The 24319-nt window shown below is 41.4% G+C and overlaps 1 protein-coding gene across 1 annotated transcript in view; it reads right to left on the reverse strand.

The window, feature by feature from the left end:
• Positions 1 to 24319, reverse strand: part of LOC142659614 (transmembrane 9 superfamily member 2-like) — a 41176-nt gene that overhangs the window by 11026 nt on the left and 5831 nt on the right. The window contains exons 2-14 of the mRNA XM_075835908.1: positions 23597 to 23664; positions 23367 to 23460; positions 23117 to 23238; positions 20497 to 20626; positions 19637 to 19764; positions 15251 to 15362; positions 14569 to 14648; positions 10507 to 10615; positions 8219 to 8351; positions 7416 to 7535; positions 5662 to 5719; positions 4879 to 5038; positions 2669 to 2820 (exon numbers count right to left, since the gene is read on the reverse strand). Coding sequence (XP_075692023.1) covers positions 2669 to 2820; positions 4879 to 5038; positions 5662 to 5719; positions 7416 to 7535; positions 8219 to 8351; positions 10507 to 10615; positions 14569 to 14648; positions 15251 to 15362; positions 19637 to 19764; positions 20497 to 20626; positions 23117 to 23238; positions 23367 to 23460; positions 23597 to 23664 — 1466 coding nt within the window. The remainder of the gene's footprint in view (positions 1 to 2668; positions 2821 to 4878; positions 5039 to 5661; positions 5720 to 7415; positions 7536 to 8218; positions 8352 to 10506; positions 10616 to 14568; positions 14649 to 15250; positions 15363 to 19636; positions 19765 to 20496; positions 20627 to 23116; positions 23239 to 23366; positions 23461 to 23596; positions 23665 to 24319) is intronic.

A 24319-nucleotide genomic window follows, 5' to 3' on the forward strand; every position in this document is an offset into this window, starting at 1 on the left:
AACATCGCACTAATAATGATGTTCATATTCCTAGCATGATGAGAAGCAGACGGAACATCGCACATCCATATAACGCAGCTACACTGAATACTGTCGTCTGGGATAGAGCAAGTGACAGCCATGAAACTTTGCTGCCACTTTTTTCCATTAAAAAAACCCAAACACATTTAGGGTGACAAATCATTACAGGAAATTGCCCCTACATGAAAGAGTTAAGCTACATTTAACCAGTCAGCACAATTCACTAGAATTCAAGCAGGCTGCATGAGAACTGGATCTGATGGCTCCACTGATACGTGTGGGCATCCTGCTGTGCCCAGGAATGAATCAGGGAATGCGTGGCAGAATGATCCTAGTATTATCACAGCTATGCTCCATTACAAATACTAGATTAATAAAGATATGCATGAGTGGCTGTTTATTACATATTGACGGCTGTAGAGTGTAGTTCGTTACGGCACGCTGACTGCATGGACGTACCCAGGATCTATGCAGTCCTGCAGGACATTAAACATCAAATCTAAGTCTCGCAGAAAATAAAATGCTAGATGAACTTTTATCATTCTAAAAGATATAAGGCTGGGTTCTCAACAGCGTTGTGTTTCCGTCTGAGCTTTCCGTAGGGGGAACCCCTCAATGGAAAGGCAAACGGAAACCTTAGCTTCCGTTTGTCACCGTTGTGAAAGGATTCCATTGTTTTAAACTGAATAAATAGGGCAGTCAACGAAAAGCTCCCCCATCGGAAAGCTCCGACAGAACCCCTCAACGTAAAGACAATGCTGATGTGATATATAGTCCTTGGTATCAATAGACCGGGACCAAGGTTGGGTATATAAGGCTCTGTTCACATTGCTGTCCATCGGTTTCTGGCGATTTGACAGATAGGACAAAGCAGAATGCAGCGCTACTATCCACATCAAATCTAACTGAATCTGCAACGAAGGCTCCGAACCAATGTGAACAGAGATCTAAGGAATATAAAGCATTACACACTTTCCATTCTTTTCAACAATATTTATATCAAATTACAGAATCCCTGAAGAACTAGGAAAAAAAACAGTGTGGTAGATGTGATGAAAAGGTTAATTAACCCAAAGTACCAAGATATTTCAGTTAAACATGCAGCGCTTAGATCTCAGCAGAAGATGCCCAGATAAATTTGGTCAAGGTGGTTGGAGACTCTAGAAACTTCGGTCTAATTGTTACTTATTTGAAGGACAGTGGTTTGGGGGGTGGGAAGGTCAGAGCACTAGGACAAATGTGAGCGAAGTCAGAGCACTAGGACGAATGTGAGTGGAGGCAGAGCACTAGGACGAATGTGAGTGAAGGCAGAGCACTAGGACGAATGTGAGTGGAGGCAGAGCACTAGGACGAATGTGAGTGAAGTCAGAGCACTAGGATGAATGTGAGTGAAGGCAGAGCACTAGGACAAATGTGAGTGAAGTCAGAGCACTAGGATGAATGTGAGTGAAGGCAGAGCACTAGGACGAATGTGAGTGAAGTCAGAGCACTAGGATGAATGTGAGTGAAGGCAGAGCACTAGGACAAATGTGAGTGAAGTCAGAGCACTAGGATGAATGTGAGCGAATATTAGTTGGTCTCAGTCAGGCATTAACTGATGATATTTTTTTATGTCCTGTGTATGCAATTTATCTGCTTTGGATTGATTTTTATTCATTGTGATGATGCCTTTCTGAATGTCTTGTTTGGTATTACTGTATATTGTACAACAAAAGTGTTGAAAATAAAGCCTTTAAAGAAAAAAAATAATAATAAAAAAAACAAAAAAAAAAAAACATGCAGTGCTCAGTTCCCTACATGGGCTCCCGCCTCTCACTCTCTTGTACAACTTACAGGACACTCGTACATTGCACAGCAAGTGTGTTCCCCGCTGTGGCTGTGTCACAAAGTGACAGTATGTGACACGGCTGCAGTTAGGACACTCCCTGTGCAATGTAGGGGTGTCCCATGAAGGGGGGTTTGGGGCATGTACGAATCTGAACTGCAATGTTAACATTTTATTTATTTTTTTTAAATGAAAAATATATTTTTCCATATGAATAAGGGGGCTAGCTTAAAAAAAAAAAAGAAAAAAAAAAAAAGAACCAGACAAACACTTTAAGGCTATGTTCACACGGGGTATTTTGCCGAGTTTTTGGACGCGGAAACCGCGTCGCAAAACTCGGCAGAAACGGCCCGAGAACGCCTCCCATTGATTTCAATGGGAGGCGTCGGTGTCTTTTTCCCGCGAGCAGTAAAACTGCCTCGCGGGAAAAAGAAGCGACATGCCCTATCTTCGGGCACTTCCGCCTCGGACCTCCCATTGACTTCAATGGGAGGCAGGAGAAAGCGTATATCTCGCTGTTTTATGCCCGCGGCGCTCAATGGCCGCGGGCGAAAAACGGCGCGATAATTGCCGCGAAAATCGGCGTGCAGGGAGAGGAATATCTGCCTCAAAGTTCCAAACGGAATTTTGAGGCAGATATTCCTCCCCCAAAATACTCCGTGTGAACATAGCCTAATACTGCTTGGTATTGGAGAAAGAATAGATATCCAAGAATTTTGTGCCTTCAAGTCAATATCTTTTCCATCACATTTTTTTCTCCATAAAATTTCCCAGAAGACCCCACAAAATGTTGAAAACAAATAATTACAACAAGACACTTACCAAATGCTGTTGAGAATGAAAAATAGCTGAATAAAAATACACCCAAATGGCAAAATGCCTCCCATGATGATACCCGGCAATGGTTTAGTAAAAAACGACTGCGTGGGAATCTGACGAGGAATCTGATTTGTGCGAACAGGGTGTTCAATTGCCTAAAAACAAGGTAGGTAGGAAATCAGCGAAGTCTTTAACTATAAGCCGATACTTTGTTACTAGACAACTTACCTTCATCCACAACCTTTTATTTTATTTGTAATAATTCTGCCTAAAAATATTCTCACAGTAATAGGTAAAGATTTACCAGCAACTGTGTGATCGTCTGTATTTATAAAGGACACAAGAAAGACAACATGCCCATAAATTGCCAAAAGAACAATGACATCTAGTGTCCAAATCAATAAACTCCTACAAAAAGCAAACCTTTCAAAAGTCAGGATCACACACACAGTTTTGATACAGTTTTAAGAAAGGAGATGAATCAGTCTCTTCTTTATACCTTTCCTTCCTTTTGGATCCACTTCTGGCTTTGTTTATAAAAAAAAAACAAAAAAAAAACACCCAAAATCTGCACCAAAACTGCATGTTTGATGCTGGCCTAAGGCCTCATGCACACAACCGTAGGCATGTGCACGGCCGTGATTTTCGTGTCACCCGCAAGCCGTGCACATGGCCGCGTCCATTATTTGCGGCCCCATTCATTCCTATGGGGCCATCCACACGACCGTGGTTTCCACGGTCCATGCATGGCCCAGGAGCTTGGACCGCAAAAAGAACGGACATGCCTTATTACGGCCGTGTTCTGCGGTCCAGGCTAATAGCCGCGGTTATTATTTCCTATGTGCACAGCCCACGATATGCGGGTGGCTCGCGGGTGACACTCCGCCCCCGGCCGACCCGAAAATCACGGCCGTGCACATGGCTACGGTTGTGTGAGTGAGGCCTTACTGTAGCAGCATAAACGAGTAGGAGAATTTTCCTAATAGGCTTGGTAAGGCTACACTACTCCATATAACCTCATTTTCTCTTTGGGAAAAAAGGACTACAAGAAGTCTGCCGCCAAAAGAGAAAATTGTAGCTGCCAGTGAAACAAATATATAGATGTTTTGCTATAAAATGAAAAATTCTTCAATGCATACTTATTACACTTTATAGAAGGGGAGGGGGATAAGAAAAAATAGAAAAAATGTGGAATTTTAATGGTCTGCGGACGCAACATTTTCCACTTCAGATGACTGTTTGATTCTGGGTGTTTATTTAATTTTGCAAAGATCTTTCACTTGCATAGTTACAGGAGTGAATACAATCCAAAATGCACAAAAAAAAAAAAAAAAAAAAAATGCAGATCACCTCCTAGCAGCAGATTACAGGGCATGGGACAGTGCTCTGTACTAAAGAAGCAAAAAGCACCAGAGTTTTTGTTTTGTTTTTTGAAAAAAAAAAAAAAAAAGGATTTTAGGAAGATATTTCAAATCATTTATGCTGCTTGGAGAAAAAAATCTATAAAATAAAAAAAACAATCGTATCTATACTTGAAAAAAAAATATGCACTGGTGTCTGTTGGTGACCTAAAATCACATACAAAATATTAATTTTCCCTATAGGACGAAGAAGAAAAAAAACAAAAAAAAAAACCCTACGGCTCAAGAGTATATCAAAAATGTCCAATGAGTTACCATGTACAGTGATAATAAAAGCTTTGACAGCATTTCAATATCAAACAAACTGGATATTGGAGTGCTGACAAAGCTTCTGTTATGATTGCGGAATTGGCTTTGGATTAGGTATCCACCACCGAGCAAACTTATAAGGGAGTTCTCCAGTTTGGGAGCTGTTTTTTTATACTAATGACCTATCCACAGGATAGGTTATCCATATATGATTGGTGTGGGTCCGACACACAGACTCCGCACCGATCAGCGGTTCCGGCTGCATCTGGGCACCAGAAGTTATGCAGGGTCAGTGCTGGAAGCAGAAGGCTCCGTACACCGTATAGTGGCCGTGATGCAGTACTGCAGCTCATGACCTATTCAAGTGAATAGGAGATCAGTATAAAAAAAAAAAAAAAAACATCTCCCAGTCTGGACAACCCCTTCAGGCCACATCACATAGGAGGTGAGCTGATCGCTTTCTGGTCTGTTTTTATTCACCATGTAGACCTAGTGTTATATAGTAACCTATGGCATATAGAAATGGTTAATTGTAAAACTTACTCGCTCTTTGAATCCAAAATATGCACCAAGGAACGTTAGTGGGACAGAGATGCCAAACCACATAGCTAGCATAGCGAGCTGTGTCCCGAATGGAACTGCTGCTGAAGAACCTTCTGCCCATAAAATGACATTCATGACAAAGAAGTCCGCAAAAATCACCCTGAAACAAGAAAAAGAAAGTGAAGCGGTTGTTGCCATCCACCCCATTACAGCATTCAACCAGTGCTATCCTTTAACTGGATATTACAGAAGCACCATACTAAGGCCTCGCACACACGGACGTGTTTTTCGTCAGTGTGCTATCCGCATTTTTTGTGGCTAGAGCTCTGACTCATTCAATTCTATGGGGCCATGCACACAAGTGTTTTTTGTGAATCAGTGGTTCTATTCCAGAGATTATAAAACTTGTCCTATCCCGATCTGTTTTTGCCATTCATATGCTGTACGCATTTGGTGGATACGTTGCTAGAAAACGCCTAGGAAATCAATCACGTGACCTTCCAAGGCTGTGGGACAAGATAGTGACAATTTCCACCTTTCGTTATATTTGGCGGACTGCGAAATACAGATGACACATGAAAACACACTCGTAAAATACGGACATGCGGATTTCTTGCGGACGCAACTTGGAGGCACTACGGACCTAAATACAGACACTAGGATACAAATTTTGAGGCCCGGTCAACAGCAACAGTCAGGTGCATGAGGCATAAGGGTTACAGTTCGTTTCATTGTGATTAACTCACGGTTTTATAATAAAACTATGAAAAACAGACAACTTACCCAGGACAAAGAAGCGCTGTCAGTAACACATTGGATTTCCATCTCTCTCCACCAAATGCTGAAACATGTAATACAAATATTTTTTTAAAATGTGTGTGTGTATATATATATATATATATCCAAGAAGAAAATTCAGCAGCACTCCAATGATCAAGGTGAAAAAAAAGTGAAATTTATTGTGCCAACATGGCAATGCAACGTTTCCGTCCCACCTTGGGACCTTTCTCAAGCATGGGACGGAAACGTTGCATTGCCATGTTGGCACAATAAATTTCACTTTTTTTTCACCTTGATCATTGGAGTGCTGCTGAATTTTCTTCTTGGATATGCGTATGGTCTTTGGATCGGGACTATCAGCTGGCACCCTTCATTACTGGAATCTGTACATTGAATTAGAGTGCTGCCGTTTTTTCTACTGGTGTATATATATATATATATATATATATACATACATACATACATACATATACATACACACACACATACACTAAAGCTGGCCATGACACATGGGTGGATTCATCAAAAATTTAAGGTCCAGGGTGCCTGCATGTTGATACCCTGACGAGAAAGAAGGGTTGGGCAAGGCATATTTTAACGTTCCTGATTCTTTCTTCCACCTGAACAAAATTGGTCAGATGTGTCTTGCTTTAACCTACACCTTTTCCCTGCTGAAATCTTTACCAGAAAAATTACGCATTATTTAAATCTGCTATTTAGATAAAAACATTTAAAAATATAACTACATACTTTAAGTGACTATCCATAGAAAAATAATCCATTAGACTACTTAAAATTTATTTTTTAAGCATTTTCCCCTCTGCAGGCTCAAGACCCTGGGTCTAACGGCCATCATGTTTTCTATACAAAGCACATAGAGGTAGGAGAGCATGATTTCTATCACATATATAGAAGCTACAGCAGCATGGAGGAGATTACACAGTAGTACTCAGCAGTGTAGCTGAGAATCCAGCATTGGGGTGTCTGTCTCTCTGCTCCTGCTCCCCTCTCCATAGACTTGCATAGACAGCACATCTGACTCACTGCGCTCCTCCTCCTGCTCCACCCACCCTTCTCCACAGACTTCTATTGGCAGGCAGTGAAGAGACACACCCTCACTTCCTGTAGACCATCTCCTCTGCTCTGTAACTAGGACATATTTGGCTTGACCACAGGGGGTGGACAGCAGATTACAGGGAGACATCTAGTGGAAGAAAACTTACACAGAATTTGCATGGATAAGTAAATTACAAGGTTGATATATATCAGGTATACTACTAGATTAGAATAAGTTGTTTAAAAAGTTACTGTCCATTTAATGACAGATCTATAGTACAGATGTGGGCCTAGAAGTGTAAGTGTGTGTGTGTGTGTGTGTGTGTGTGTGTGTGTGTGTACTTTTCCTTATGCCACCTCGTGGCTGGTGTACGTTACATCAATATTTTGCACTGCATACTAATGCCACATGCTGTTACATTTGCCATCATGTATGACACTTTTTTTGTCCCGATTTGCATATTATTTCTCTTCTATAGACTTAAATCTAGTAAAACTAAAATTAAATACATGAGACACTACCTTTTTAAGTTTCAAGCCTGTAAGGTTTGCCTAAAGGAGTTAAATAGCTCATTAATTAATTTTTACAAGGATCTAAACTGTAAATGAACAGCTAGGCAGAAAACATATTGTCGTTTGTGAAATCAACAGATCTTCTCTATACGTATTAATACAGAATGTCCCATAGAAGGGTCACTTACTTTTATACATCCGGGCAGACACATAACCTGCAGGTGTTCCCAACAAGACCCACAACACAACAGCACAGGTCATCAACGCTCCTCTGTTGGCAGGTGACAGAAATCCCAGACAAGCTAGGACTTGAGAGAAAATGCATGAGCAGAGTTATTACAGTTCCACTATAGTGAACTAATCATATAAAAAGGGTCAATGCAATATAACTTTGCTACCAGTCTTGCATCCATTTTAAAAGTGGAACTCTTGGCAAAAACTAACAAAGCAACTCTTGCCTAGAGTTTAGGAGCCCCTAACCAGGTTAGATTGGGGGAATCTTGGAGTCATAGGATCAGTGGGGGTGGGAGAGTGTAGCGGACAGGGCTCCTGATCGCTTAATTTAGCTAGCCTCTGCTCTATTATTAAAGAATAATGTAGAGGCTCCTGTGTATAACCATTTTACTGAATGTGTCATTTATGGGATGACTGCCATCTTGGTCCCTTATTCTCCACTGATATAGTTTAATGTAGCCTACATTTCCCATGATGCCCCTGGCTTTGTAGGGGGGGGTGGAATCCTATATAAGTGCAGCAAGTGATAGATCAGTAACAGAGAACTTCTGTGCCCTAACACTGCAGAGTCTCATTGTATCGCTATGTGATGCCACTTCAGCCTGTCCCCTGCTAGTGATCGATTTCTCCATGTAAGCCCTTACAAGCAGGAGAGATAGTGAGGAGCAGCATCTTGCAGAAATACACTGGAGTAACCATGGGTAGTTATACAACACACAACGGTTGGACAATTCTTTTCCAGAAGTAGAATACTTACATAATGTAATAAATGTCATAATTAAAATCTGTGTTCCTTGGCCCAGAAGGACAGACAGCAGCATTCCCTTCTTTGGTGGTCTAAATATATCCCCATGTACCAACTTCCAGCCAAACTCCTCCTGAGCATCTTCCTGTAGAAATTAAAATGATTCGAATCAATAAAGTATGTCACATGTACGTTTTCGGAGACAGTGCCCGAGAAAGTAGGTTTTTAATTTTGGTTTTACTATATGCAATTAGGGTGTCACGATACCAGAATTTGGACTTGGATACCGATACTTTGTGTAGTTTTGTGATTTCGATACCAAAACAATACTTTGCCAACAGTAATTAAAAAAAAAAAAGAAGTTCTTCCATTTTCTGATATGAGGCGCGAGGTGTGATGAATTTTGAATGTGCCTTTCATGAATAGTAATTAACCCCATCATGTTCCATATTGAACAACATTGGGTTAATGTGTGAGGTACATGATGGGGTTAATTACTATTAATATGAGGCACATGGAGGTTAAATTGATCACACCTCGTGCCTCACAATAAGGCCTTATTTACACGAATGTCTTTAACGTCAGTGATACGCGCGTGAAAGTCACACGCGTCGCACGGACCTATGTTAGTCAATGGGGCCGTTCAGACAGTCTGATTTTCACGCAGCGTATGTGTGCTGCGTAAAACTCACGACATGTCCTATACTTGGCCGTTTTTCGCGCATCACGCGCCTATTGACGTCAACGGGTGCGTGAAAATCGCGCACGGCACATGGACGCTCTTCCGTGTGTCACGCGTGATTCGCGCAACAGTAGATAAAGATATTTAGGAAAAAATAAAAGAACTTCCTTCATTTCTTTTTCTAAACTTCAAAACCGCGTGCCATAAGGATGGCATCTGCGTGAAAATCACGCAGCCACGCAGCAAACACTGATGACACACAGAACTGCAACGCAGCGTTTTTTGCGCGCGCATAATGCACACGTTCGTGTGAATAAGGCCTAAGTGAAAAAAAGAAGTTTTTATTTTACAGCATACACATCATAGACACAAAAAAATTGTTGTGCAGGTTATTACGGCTGCGCCAATACCGAATGTGTATATTTTAATGTTTATTGTAAAAAAATGTGTATGTGTATTTTTTTATTTAACATTACTTTATTTTTAATCTTTAATGTACTGGCATATATCTATATTACAGTACATTAGCCTGTGTACTGATATTACACAGGCAGTTGTTAGGACATACCTAATTATGCCCTAACAGGAAATATGGTCAGACAGCCCTGGGGTCCTTCAATGGATCCTGGGCTGTCTGCCCATATATGGTATGTCCCTCAATCACGTCACAGGGATTCCGGTGATGCGATCCAAGGGGCATTCCCCCTCCTCATTTTCCCCTTGAATGCTGCGGTCAGCTATGATTGCAGCATACAGGAGAATAGTGGACGGAGATGAGGTTTCTCTGATCTCTGCCGTTATAGCGGGACTGCGGCTGTGTAATACAGCCATTGTCCCGTTCCTGACAATAAGTGAGCGCGGTCAGCATGAGGTGATGCGGCTGGCGCTGGACTAATGAGCGGCAGTTCAGGCACTGAAGACAGAACATGGGGGTGTTTTGCAGTTTGTCTGCCATGTTCTGTCTTCAGTGCCGCACCAGCCGCTTCACCTCATGCTGACCGCGTGCACTTGTCAGGACTCAGGAGCGGGGCAATTGCTGTATTACACAGCCGCAGCCCCCTTCTCATACATTACTATACTAAGCTGTGCGGCCACACAGCTTAGTATCGCAATACATGAAATAACGGTATCGAACTGTTTTAGGGTGCACGGCATTGAAACCGTATCGAAGTTCCGATGCATCGTGCATCCATATATGCAACACCAGGTATATTGATGGGAACAGAGACGGTCTGGTTTAAAGCTTTCAGGAAGCCCCAGGCAAAAAACGATTACTAAAGATCCAAATAACTTTTGATATCAACAGTAACACAAACACAACATGCAGCTTCTATGTGAACACGAAGGCCAGGATGGATCGATATCACACACACACACTTTTTATGCCGTTTTTGGCTCTTTTTAGCCAAAGCCAGAAGTGGATCCAAAAGGAAAGAAAGGTATTAGGAAAATAAAATGCATCTCCTTTACTTTATGTCCACTTCTGTGTTTGGGTAAAAAAAAAACGGATCGTGTGATCCTGGCCTTAGGGTGTATTTACATTACAATTATTATTTTTTTTTTTCTTTTTATGTAAATACACCCGTGTGAATACAGCATAAGAACACCGGGTACTCACTGAAGAATCTATTTGGTTGTATCTGGCAATATCCTTGTGAAGGGTTCGCAACATAATCATGGCCACCATACCAGAGAGGAAGAGGACAATTACCAGGGAGTTCATGATACTGATGAAAGGAAAAAGCAAAGAGGGTAAAATAAAGTGACAACTGAAACATTTAATTACACAGCGATGAACTCTATATAAAATAGATCTGTCATTACTATAGAAGTCACTACACAGAATATTATAATGAACGGACCTATGTGCCTTTAGGATAATAGATCAGCAGAATATAGTGGAGTCCTAGTTATATCCGCTGCATTCAGTAACCTGGCGATCCCCACACAAATGATTGACAGCGGTTGATGTATATGCCTGTACATAACAGCAGCTATCAACCATTAGTGAGGAAGGAGGGAGAGCGCCAGGCTCATGAATACAGAAGACACTAAATCGCTTCTCTACTTGTTCCAAAATTAAATGCGATCAATTGTTCATGTTAATCAGCCACTTCAGAAGAGAATGACTGGTATTCTTGAATTAGATCACGAACATGCAATTCAGAAAATAGGTCTATCTAACTTACTCATATATGGACGCTGCATCGGTGAGATGCGCCAGTCACATGACCACATGAGCGCCCGCAGTTCATTAATAGTCAGTTGTCACGTCTACCTGTCCCTTAAAGAGGCTCTGTCACCAGATTTTGCAACCCCTATCTCCTATTGCAGCAGATCGGCGCTGCAATGGAGATAAGGGCAGGAAGTGAGTGACGTCACAGCGTGATCTCTCGAGAACACGGCTGTGTCTGCACTGCCAGAAGCTGGGCGTTCTGAAGAGAAGTGGATGATACTTCTCGTCAGAACGCCCAGCTAGTAAAATAAGTAAAAACGCCCGATGTACGCACATAAAACACGCCCAGTTGTACTTTTGCAAGCCTCATTTACATAAATATAAAAATGGTCATAACTTGCCCAAAAATGCTCGTTTTTAAAAAAAACAAAAACGTTACCCTTATCTCCATTGCAGCGCCTATCTGCTGCAATAGGAGATAGGGGTTGCAAAATCTGGTGACAGAGCCTCTTTAAGGCTACATTTCACACGAGCGTATCAGATTCACCCGTGTGAAAAACACTCGTGAATCTGGTCCGTGTGCGCTGCGTTATGCATCAGTGTGCTTTGCGAGTGGCATGCGTTATTCACGCACTCGCAAAGCACATGACTTTAATGGGTGCGTAAAAACGCACCAATATAGGACATGCAGTGGAGTTTCACTCAGCGGACTCCTGCTGCGTGAAAACTCATGCATGTGTGAACGGCCCCATTGAAATCAATGAGTCCGTGTGCTGCGCGTGATTTCCATGCACAGCACACGGACGTTATTCACGTTCGTGTGAATGGGCCCTAAGTCACTGGACTAAACATGCCCCCAGTGGTCGGCCAGTCACAATAGCATGTGACCTTAATACATCCCCCTACTTGTGGTCTTCACATCCATGCACTGTGCAGTCAAGTAGAATGTAGATATAGAGGAGAGGTATAGGAAAAAAAAAAAAAGCTCCCAGTCAACTACCCACTTCATTGGTCCAACACGAAGTTCTGTGGTCACGTGACTGCCACTGAAAATGGTGGAACGGCGTGCTTTTGACATTTGGCATTTTTTGCCCAGAAAACACCTAGTGGCTAGATACAATGGGTTGTCAGTGGGTTACTACAGCAGGCAGCAACACATGAGAGTTATCTGCAGTCATGTAAAACAAAGATCAGACTGGTTAGATTTCAACCATCACGGTCCTTTGGGTCACTTGATGACAAGCAGTGTCCGATCGCTGCAGATCTCACCAGCGCTATTAACGTAACACGTTCTGCTGAAGTGAATGTACAAGTTCATGGGGGAGTTAGGGAGGTAACAACCAGCCAAGTGATCGACAGCTTTCCACCTCCATGGTCTACATAACATACTTTGACAGTACTAGTAAGAACCATTGCATGCTAATTGTCTATTGTAAATTGCGTTCATTCACGATACAGGAAAATATATACGTGTAAGGAGGCTTCTCAAGCTGCATGTCTAGTGGTGGATTATTCAAGCCCACGAACAACTCAAAACGTCATTTTTGACAGCTGCTTGGAGTTTATATACTAGTAAATTTATAGCTCCATAGTTTGTTTTTCCATTAACCTCTTCCCGCGCCACAATGTACTATTGCGTGGTGGTGGGGGAGGTAATGTTCGGAGCGGGCTCACTTCGTACGCAGCGGGTGTCAGCTGTGTTTTACAGCGGACGCCCGGGAATAACAGCCAGGAACAGCTATCACGCAGTTGCTGGCTGTTTAACCCCTTAGATGCTGCGATCAAGCACAATCACAGCATCTAAGACGTTACAAACAAGGGGGCGACCCCCTCTGACAGCGCATCGCCCACCTGCAAAGCGATCGTGGGGCGCCAATGGTGGTCATAGCAGCCCAGGATCCTAATGAAGGTCCCAGTACTGTCTTTCTTCATCTCCTGTTAAGCCTGGTCTCTGGCACGACTTAACAGCAGTCTGTAAAAACGACAATACACTGCAATACATTAGTGACTTAAGTCCCCTAGAGGGACTAATAAAATGTGTAAAAAAAAAAAAACAAAAAAAAAAACCTGGTACTGCTGCGTCCGTAAAAGTCTGAACTATCACACTATAGCATTATATAAGGTGCACGGTGAATGCCCGTAAAAATAAAATATAAAAACGCCACAGTCGCTGTTTTTTGGTCACTTGAGGGCTCACAAAAAATTAAATTTAAAAAAAAAAGTGATCGAAAACGCTCATGTAGCAATAGAAACTACAGCTCGCCCCGAAAAAAATAAGCCCCAATACCGCTCAGTCGATGGAAAAATAAATAAGTTATGGCTCTCAGAATGTGGCGACAAAACACAATTTATTTATTTTTAACAATTAGTTTCTTCCTTGTAAAACAAAAAAAAAAAGCTATATAAGTTTGGGATCGCCGTAATTGTATTGACCGGTAGAATAAAGTTAATGCACCATTTTTACCGCACGGTGAACGGCGTAAAAAATATAGCCTTCCAAAAGAATGAGGAAGTCGCCGGTTTTTCCCTATTCTACCCCACAAATACGTTTTTTTTCCAGTTTCCTAATACATTATATGGTACAATATACGGGTGCTGCGAAAATCTACAACTCCTATGGCTATATCAACGGAAAAAAATAAATAAAAAGTTAGAGCTTTTTAAAGACTAGGAGGAAAAACTGAAAACGAAAATCCAAAAAATGTCTGGGTCCCGAAGGGGTTAAGGAGTATCCAAAAAGCTTAGATCTTGGAAGGTAATGATTCTCCTTGTGGAGAAGGGAATCCTAAGGGTATGTTCACACGGCGGGGGTCCGTAACGGCTGAAATTACGGGGATGTTTCAGCCTGAAAACATCCCCGTAATTTCAGCCGTACCGGCATGTGCAGGCGCTTGAACGCCGCGTCAATTACGGCCGTAATTAGCGCCGCTATTCATTGGAGTCAATGAATAGCGGCTCCAATTACGGCCAAAGAAGTGACAGGTCACTTCTTCTACGCGGGCGTCTATTTACGCGCCGTCATTTGACAGCGGCGCGTAAATTTACGCCTCGTGTGAACAGACAAACGTCTGCCCATTGCTTTCAATGGGCAGATGTTTGTCAGCGCTATTGAGGCGCTATTTTCGGGCGTAATTCGGGGCAAAAACGCCCGATTTACGTCCGTAAATAGGCCGTGTGAACATACCCTTAAGGGCAATGCTCCCAGGGAAAAAGTATGCAAAATAGCAGAAGGTAGAACACGGACTCACTAGCGCCACCTAGATAACCTATAGGTGGCACTAGAGAGAACGTTTTCTTCCTTCTGGAGGACAGCTATTTTTCAAAAAGTTTTGATGAGCACCTCTAGTTGCTGGACTTCTTTTCCAAAGAGTAATAACAAAAGTTAGATGAACAAGTGTTTTTTATTACAAACCCACACACATAGAACAACATTTCAGGTCAATGAAATGTCTACAATTATATGAATCTCTGTGATATCTATAATGTATTTTCGCACATTCTTACCTGAACCACTGAATATTTGTTTGCGGCATGGATTCCAGAATATAATTCCAACGAGATGCCCATTTAATAGTATTGTTTTCCTACATTAAAAAATTAAATAAAAATACACACATTTAACCCCTTAAGGTAGAAGCTTATTTTGGCCTTAAAAGGGCTGTCAGGTATGGAAAACTTATTTTCAAATAACTTAAGGAATTAGTTAAAAGAGGAAGGGGTCCACTATTCAGGACATTCAGCCATTATCCACACGGGAGCTTTGGGAGACCCAGCAAGACCATGAATCCCGCTGTTATCACATCTAAGTTTATGAACTTATATACGGTAGCTATTGGCTGGACCCCGCGTGTCACTCGAGAGGTCAATGCAGCGCACCTGACGGAATCCGCTTTGACGGCAGGACGCAGCTTCTATGAAGAAGCTGTATCATAAAAAATAAATAAAAAAATTAAAATGTAAATTTAAAAAGTTGCTTAAAAATCACATAAAACATCGTTTTATATAGAAAAAATAAATAAATAAATAAATAAGTCATTTGAGTTCAAAATGTGTAAATAGCCTTGAAGAACAAGAAGATTATTGCAGTCTCTGTATTGTAACGGCTATAACTTTATTTCTATGTCAATGCAGCTGTATGAGACGTTAGTCAAGTTCTATTTTTCATTTAAACAAATGAAAGGCTTACCTGAAACTTCACAGAGTAGGAGTAAATGACCGTCAGTTTGCTTGTGACCTCTTTGGGGATTTCCATTGGATGGCCATCACATTTTAGGTCCTTATCACCAGTGTGTTTAATACTATAAATGATACACAGTTTACATACAAAAAGGTATCGGCAGTGTTATATAATTCAGGCTTCATTTGCAAAGAATTCTCAGACTATGACTACACTAATAGGAGGTAAAAAACATTTTTTTTAAAAATTCACTTTAAAGGGCAAATGCACACCATGCGTATCACATGCAAACTTGCCGCACATATTTTCATGCTGCAAACCCGCAGTGTAATACAGGGCCAGCAAAGTTAATTAGATCTCAAGTAACCTCATCCACATGTTACAGAATTTTTCTGCACATAAACTGACTTGCGTTGCATATTTTAAAGTCCTCCAGCAGGTCAATTTATCTTGCGTTTCCACCTTAGAATTGTATAAGATTTTTTTTTTTCTGGCTTTGGTTCAGACAACAGAGCAAAAAACCGCATCAAATTTGTGTGTGTGATCCTGGCGTAATAAATCAGTGGCAATAGCAGTACGTGAGATTTGTCTGTACAAAGCAGGCGATCCACTTTTTCATTGGCATACGGCGCTATTCTTGCTGCAGCCGCGTTACCCGACACCCTCGCTGTAATTCACTTGATGACAGAGGACTGAAAATAGATTAGTCAACTACACACAACGTACAATTCCTTTTTGGAAGAGTTAGGCTTGTACGAATATAGCTTTACAATCAAATCGTATAGATCTGCTCTGGGTAATAAAAGGCACATTGCTACTTTTTAAAGAAATGCTTAGCATTAAAACTATTACAGTTGAAACACATTAGGATCACATCACTTTCAGGTAGAAGTATGTTGAGCTTTTTAAAACTCTTAGGGGGTGACAGACACGTATAAATTTGCAGTCACAGGCGTTCCCGCACCTATATACACGTTTTGTTGGAATGTGATGTTCAAACTTGTGTGTTGTTTATGTGATTAATATATGTGGGGTTAGTGACTACCTTCATTTTTGATCTTGCACTCCTCCCATTCTGCCCTGGGTGATTTAAAATTTGTTAATTGCTGGATCCTACCATCCCCAAGTATATGTAAGGTTAGTCCCAGTTCTGGGTGTATGTGCAGCGTAGGTTCCCACCTTATAGGTGTCACCCTGTCGTGGCAGGAGGGCTCACACAATTTGATTAAAATGTGTGCGAAGAACCTCCCTATTGTAAGTAGGGGTGCACGATGCATCGAAACTTCGATACGGTTTCGATACGTGCACTCCGAAACGGTTCAATACTGTTATTTCATGTATTTCGATACTAAGCTGTGCGACCGCACAGCTTAGAATCGTAATACATAAATGTTGTTGGAGCGGGGCTGCGGCTGTGTAATACAGCCATGGCCCCACTCCTAATTCCTGACAAGTGTGCGCTGACCGCAGCATTCAAGGGCTAAATGAGAAGGGGGGGATGCTCTTTGGATCGCGTCATGGGGAATCCCTGTAACGCGATCGAGGGACATACCATATATGGGCAGACAGCCCAGGGTGTGTGTGTGTGTGTGTGTATATATATATATATATATATATATATATACACACACACACACACACACACACACACACACACACTGGATATAAAAACAAAAACTCTAAAATGTCAGGTTTTTGTCATGTCAAAAAATCTGTACAAGATTAATCATTTCAGAACTTTTTCCCATCTTTAGGCTATGTTCACACGGTTTATTTTCAGCAGTTTTTAGGGCCGTAAACGCCCCCGAAAAACGTCTGAAGAAACGGAAGCTGAACGCCTGCAAACATCTGCCCGTTTCAATAGGAAAAATGGCGTCTCATTCTGACAGGGTGTTTTTTTTTACGCGGCCGTTTGAAAAAAAACCGTTGCGTATAAAAACGCCCCGTAAAAAGTAGTGCATGTCACTTCTTGAGCAAGCTTTGGAGCAGTTTTTCATTGTGTCAATATGTCAAATGTGGAAATGTGACCTGGCCTCTGCAAACCATTCCTGCTACATGTGATCTCCAAAAGCCAAAATAGCTCACTCTCCCTTCCAAGCCATGCCGTATGTCCAAACAGCGGTTTATGACCACATGTGGGGTATTGGTTTACGCGGGAGAAATTGCTTTACAAATTTTATGGTGGTTTTTCCCCCTTTAGCCCTTGTGGAAATTAGAAAAAAATTAGCTAAATCTACATTTTGTTTAAAAAATAAAAAAAAAAAATAAAAAAAATTGGATTTTTATTTTTACAGCCTACTTCCAATAATTTCTGCAAAAAACATGTGTGGTCAAAATGCTCACTATACCTCTAGATAATTTCCTCAATGGGTGGTTTCCAAAATGGAGTCACTTTTGGGGATTTCCACCGTTTTGGCACCGCAAGAGCCCTTCAAACCTGACATGGTGCCTAAAATATATTCTAATAAAAAGAAGGCCCAAAATCCTCTAGGTGCTCCTTTGCTTCTGCGGCCGGTGCTTCAGTCCATTAGGACACCAGGGCCACATGTGGGATATTTCCTAAATCTGCAGAATCTGGGCAATAAATATTGAGCTGCATTTCCCAGGTAAAACTTTGTGTTACAAAAAAATTTCTGCAAAAAATAAGAAAATCTACATTTCACCTTTAGGGTATATGTTCCCACGCAAACTCCAAAACATTTTTTAAGCCACTCACGATCTTCGCTGCGTTTTTTACGTCCGTTTCTGGAGCCATTTTCAATAGAGTCTATGAAAAACGGCTCCAAAAACGTCCCAAGAAGTGACCTGCACTTTTTTCACTGCTTTTTTTACACGGCCGTTTTTTAAAACGGCCGCGTAAAAAAACGGCCCGTCGGAACAGAACGCAGTTTTTCCCATTGAAAATCAATGGGCAAATGTTTGGAGGCGTTCTGCTTCTGATTTTTCGGCCCGAAAGACGGACGAAAATAAGCCGTGTGAACATATCCTCACATTGATTTAATTCCTGTGAAACGTCTAAAAGGGTTAAGAAACTTTCTAAATGCTGTTTTGAATACTTTGAGGGGTGAAGTTTTGTAAAATGGGGTGACTTATTGGGGGTTTCTAATATATAAGGCCCTCAAAGCCACTTCACAACTGAAATGGCCCCTGTAAAAATAGCCTTTTGAAATTTTCTTGAAAATATGAGAAATTGCTGCTAAAGTTCTAAGCCTTGTAACGTCCTAGAAAAATAAAATGATGTTCAAAAAACGATGCCAATCTAAAGTTGACATATGGGGGATGTTAGTTAGCATTTATTTTGTGTGTGTTATAACTGCCTGTCTTACAAGCAGATACATTTAAACGTAGAAAAATGATAATTTTTGCAATATTTCGCCAAATGTTGGTGTTTTTCCACAATTAAATACTGAATGTATCGAGCAAATTTTGCCAGTAACAAAGTCCAATGTGTCACGAGAAAACAATCTCAGAATCGCTTGGCCTTTTCTAATATCGAAAAACATACAAGCCCGGCTAGGTTTTGCAAAGACCTACATCAAGTCTGCCAAAAGCATATGGGAAAACGTGTTATGGTCGGAGGAGACCAAGGTTGGACTTTTTGGGAATGATTCCAGAAGTTATGTTTGGTGCAAAGCCAACACTGCACATCACCAAAAGAACACCATACCCACAGTGAAGCAAGGTGGAGGCAGCATTATGCTTTGGGGCTGTTTTTCTGCAGTCAAGGTGGAGGGAATTATGAACAGTTTCAAATATCAGGCAATATTGGCACAAAACCTGCAGGCCTCTGCTAAAAAGCTGAAGATGAATTTCACTTTTCAGCACGACAACGACCCAAAGCAAAACCTCCAAATCAACAAAAGAATGACTTCTCCAGAAGATGCTCAAAGTTTTGGAATGGCAAAGACAGAGGTCAGACCTGAATCCCATTGAAAATCCGTGGGGTGACCTGAAGAGGGATGTACACAGGAGATGCCCTCACAATCTGACAGATTTGGAGCACTTTTGCAAGGAAGAGTGGGGAACAACTGCCAAGTCAAGATGTGCCATGCTGATAGACTTCTACCCAAAAAGACTGAATGCGGTCATAAAGTCAAAAGGGTAATTCAACAAAACTATTAGTTTATGCAACCACATTATTTTTGTTCTTTATTTTCATTTTTCCACTTGAAAAGACTTAAGTTTGTTTTTCAATACAAATCTTACAGATTATAGGCGACATGAAAAGGCGGAAAAAGCTCTGAAATGATTCAACTTGGACTTATTTTGTAAAATGACAAAACACACACACACACACACACACACACACACACACACACACACACACACACACACACAGTAGAATATGTAATAGTAGTTTAAAAAAACAAAAAAAAACTAAACTAGAACAATTACCTTTTTGGCTCAAGTCTTGCTGTAACCAGACGAACTCCATCCCAATTTTCTCCTTTACCACTGTGGTATGTGATTATTATATCAACGTGGTTGAACAGGTAAAATGTATCTTTCTTGTTAAATTCACTCTGAAACAATAAACAATAGTTTCATATCACAGGAAAAGGAAACAAATAGGGAAACGGAATTGTAAATGTAACTGTATTGCATTCATTGAGCAATAAACCTCATGTCCTTGAACGTAAACCATTAAGGCCGGCAAACAAATTGTACACCAGTCTGACGAACGCATGCAGCAGGTGTCATGTTGGGGAATGCAGCGCAGAACACGAAGGCTTCATGCCCACTTCAGTCTTTCTTCAGGGTGCTAGCCGTTTTTCTGACGGCTAGCACCCTGACCCATTCATTTCAATGGGGCCATGCACACTTCGGGTTTTTTTGACGGTCCCGTTGCTCCGTTCCAACAAAAATAGAGCATGTCCTACTTTGGTCCGAGATTCCGTGACCGTGAGGCCCATGCAAGTCAATGGGGCCGTCAAAAAAACTGAAGGCATACGTTGCCTAGCCACGGGCGGGCGGGCAGAAGTACATTAGAGATATTACACTAATCGGCAGCCACTTCTCTCTATACATCACGGATAGGCTGGGTTCACAAGACTTATTTTCAGGCGTAAACGAGGCGTGTGTGGTGGCTTCTGAATGGCAGCTGGTTTATACTGTAAGTGATGAGGATCTCTTACCAAACACATGATACGGAAGTGATGATTTTACAAACGTTACTTACATTTCTATTAACGTTTATTATATGTTTACCAGTATATAGATATAAAGGTCATTAGATATGTACATCAATAACTTACATTAATAACGCAGGCATCTTTCACTCTCCCATCTGATGTGACTGAACATCCTATTGGAAATCCTGGGCTGCAGTACTTCTGTCCATCCTCGACATCATAACACCAGGTCACCGGCATGTTATCAATAATCCTAATAAAGAACGGGACAACAGGCTCAGCTTTACATTACAAAACATCTTCTTGACAATTAGGGTATGTTCACACAGTTAACCAAATACGACTGAAAACACGGCGCTGTTTTCAAGCGAAAAAAAGCTCCTGATTCTCAGGCGTTTTTTAATCAAACTCGCGTTTTCACAGCCGTTTTTGGAGCTGTTTTTCTATCGAGTCAATGAAAAACGGCTCCAAAAACGGCTCAAGAAGTGACATGCACTTCTTTTTACGGGGCGTCTTTACGTGCCGCTTTTCGAAAATAAGCCGTAAAAAAAAACAACCAGTCGGAACAGAACGCCATATTTCCCATTGAAATCAATGGGCAGATGTTTGTAGGCGCTCTGCTTCCGAATTCTCAGACGTTTTTAGGGACGTTTACTGCCCCAAAAACTGCTGAAATTAGCCCGTGTGAACATACACTTTCTAAGAACAGACATAATGGGATTCTAGGAGGATGAGCAACAGCAAACATTTCAACTTTTTATCACGTAAATAATTGTAAACACGATGAGTCCCAAAATCAAAGTTTTCTGGATGAAATGGTCAATAAAATTATGAACTTTGCATAAGCAGAATCTCATGACACACGCAACAGAAGTCACAGACACGGCACAGTTCTCTGTAAGGTGCCTTCACACAGCATTTTTAGCAAAATGGGCCATTTTTGGGCCATAAAAAAACCCATTATAGCCAGATGGAAATCAATAAGGCATTGTTAAACGCATTGAAGTGCGGTTTTTTTGTGTGTGTGTCAGGGGCATTTTTTTTTTCTTTGCAATTGTAACATGGGGTTGGTTTGGCAGTTTTTTGTTTTTTTTTAGCCTGTTAGGTGTTTTTCTCCCATAGACCTCCATTTTTTTGCCTGACCCAAAAAAAAAAAAACGCATTCGTAAAGGAGTCGTGTCTTTTTCAGGTGTTGCACGATTTAAGTCCTTCTGCTTCAATCGGAACATAAAAGTGAAGACTACAGAGACCTTATATGATCCACAAATCAAGGACAAAAGCAGTCCCATACCAAATTACCAGGATTTTGCCTGACAGCACCACGGTGGCTATGGGATATCATGGTGAAGGGTCATCCATGGCACTGGTGTCAGAGGACTGGTGTATGTGCGGAGGCTGCACCGATAAAACTCCTGCATGTGCTCAATGACGCCAGCGTGAGAACCGGGACTTCACCATGCTCTACAGGAGCAGATAAATTTAGATTGCTACGTACAACAGGACAGGATTAAAGAAAGAATCATAGGAAGTTTTATTTTTTTTAACACACATTTAATAGGCCCTGTCGTCTGTTTCCGATTCCCAGTATGCAGTCTGAACCCATTAACGAAAAGAACGGGTCACCATCAACTCTGTTCCAAATTACTGATTGGGAAGAGCCTGTACCATCAACGCACCTTAGAGGGTCGTTTCATGTGACCTTTCAGCATAAGCCACCATGTGTGTGTACATGAGTAGCACTATTTCTGGCCATTATAGGACGTTGCCATTTTTAGTAGTTTTGCTATATCTGTAGTTTGCATTTCTCCCCGAGCTGGGGGATGGAGAATGGTAGCCATACACTAGACACAGTAAAGGTATGTTCACACAGCCTATTTACGGACGTAATTCGGGCGTTTTTGCCCCGAATTACGTCCGAAAATAGCGCCTCAATAGCGCTGACAAACATCTGCCCATTGAAAGCAATAGGCAGACGTTTGTCTGTTCACACGAGGCGTAATTTACGCGCCGCTGTCAAAAAACGCCGCGTAAATAGACGCCCGCGTCAAAGAAGTGACCTGTCACTTCTTTGGCCGTAATTGGAGCCGTTATTCATTGACTCCAATGAATAGCAGCGCCAATTACGCCCGTAATTGACGCGGCGTTCAAGCGCCTGCACATGCCGTTGCGGCTGATTTTACGGGGATGTTTTCAGGCTGAAACATCCCCGTAATTTCAGCCGGTACGGACGCCCTCGTGTGAACATACCCTAAGAAGTGGAGAATCTACTCCATAACCTTCTCCCTCACTCAGGATCCTGTAGGATATACAGAGAAGTACTGACCTATAAGTGTTTTAGTTGATCATTTCTATGCCTGTCTTCCGCTCTTATCTCCTGCACACTCTTCCCCCTCCCCTCTCCATAGACATGTGTAATCTGACACATGCGAGTTGCAGCCCAACTCGAGATGAATAGAGCTGAATTTTCAGAGAGTGAAAGTCAGTTTAACAGAGGGAGGGGGAGCAGGAAAACAGCCGGATAAGAGCAGAAAGAAGAAAGAGGCTAGTCACTCTGATAAGATACATTATAAGAAACTTTATAATCGCCTGTACTATTCATTTATGCAAGGTTTGTTAAAATGACAGCGCCCATTTAACTATACGGCGGTTTGCGAAAAAACTCCTACACAACAGTGCCATATATTAAATATGTATGATGTCGGGAAGGGGTGAAGCAGAACAGTATAAAAATGTTTGTACGTACCAGTGATGCTGATAATTAAACAATATGCCTTTTTTAATGAAATCAAGTAGATCGATATTAGATTTAGGATCATATTCCTTTCGGCAAACTTCTTCACAGCTTTGATTCTTGTTAAATGTAAACTGAAAAGAAAATATGTCGAATGTACTGTTACAAAATGGCAGAAAAAAAAAATAGAGATTTAGATTCTACTTAAAGATTTTAATCCTTTTACTTTGTAGAAGACAATACTTCGCACAATAGTACAAACCTTGTATGGCGATGATGCAATTCTTTCTCCAAAAAGAACTTGGCCAAGATTTTCTGAAGGATGCCTCTCATCTTTATCCTTGCAAAAATCAAAGCTGTAGTAGAAAGAATCAATAAATGTATACATATTGTCTAAACCTTCATAAACATCAGTGGTTGAGAGGTCTTCATGGTTGTTCTCTTTAGGTAAGAGCAGAGCACAAGAAACACTGGATGAGGAGATGTACTTACGAATCATACTCATACGGTAGAATAGATTCCACTGTGTCAAGTCGGTTCACATAGAGTTCAATTAGAGACTAAAAAAACAAAAAATAAATGGAGAAAAATTTAAAAACACATGTACCAAACACTTATTTTTTTGTAAACATAAACAAGCTGAAGACGACCTTATTATTAAATCAAGACGGCCCAGCGATCAGCTGATCACTGCGGGTCCAGATTCTGAAACCCCAAGTGATCAGCGGTTATCACGAGGGTATCCGCATGTGGCCAGGTATTTCCCTTGCAGCATAAGGGTTTGTTCACACGCAGTAGCAAAATACGTCTGAAATTACGGAGCTGTTTTCGCCTGAAAACAGCTCCTGATTTTCAGACTTTAACAACTCGCGTTTTTCGCTGCATATTTTACGGACATTATTGGAGCTGTTTTTCAATGGAGTCCATGAAAAACGGCTCCAAAAACGTCCCAAGAAGTGACATGCACTTCTTTTTCGCGGGCGTCTTTTCGCGTGCCGTATTTTGACAGCGACGCGTAAAATTACACCTCATGGGAACAGAACATCGTAAATCCCATTGCAGGCAATGGGCAGATGTTTGTAGGCGTAATGGAGCCGTTTTTTCAGGCGTAATTCGAGGCGTAAACACAGTGCGTGTGAACATACCCTTACATGGATGACCGACCACTTAACACATGGACAGACAGTTTTTGTCGCAAGATGAACTTCCAGCTGG

Source organism: Rhinoderma darwinii, chromosome 8 (assembly GCF_050947455.1).
Source record: "Rhinoderma darwinii isolate aRhiDar2 chromosome 8, aRhiDar2.hap1, whole genome shotgun sequence".
NCBI classification, from domain to species: Eukaryota; Metazoa; Chordata; class Amphibia; order Anura; family Rhinodermatidae; genus Rhinoderma; species Rhinoderma darwinii.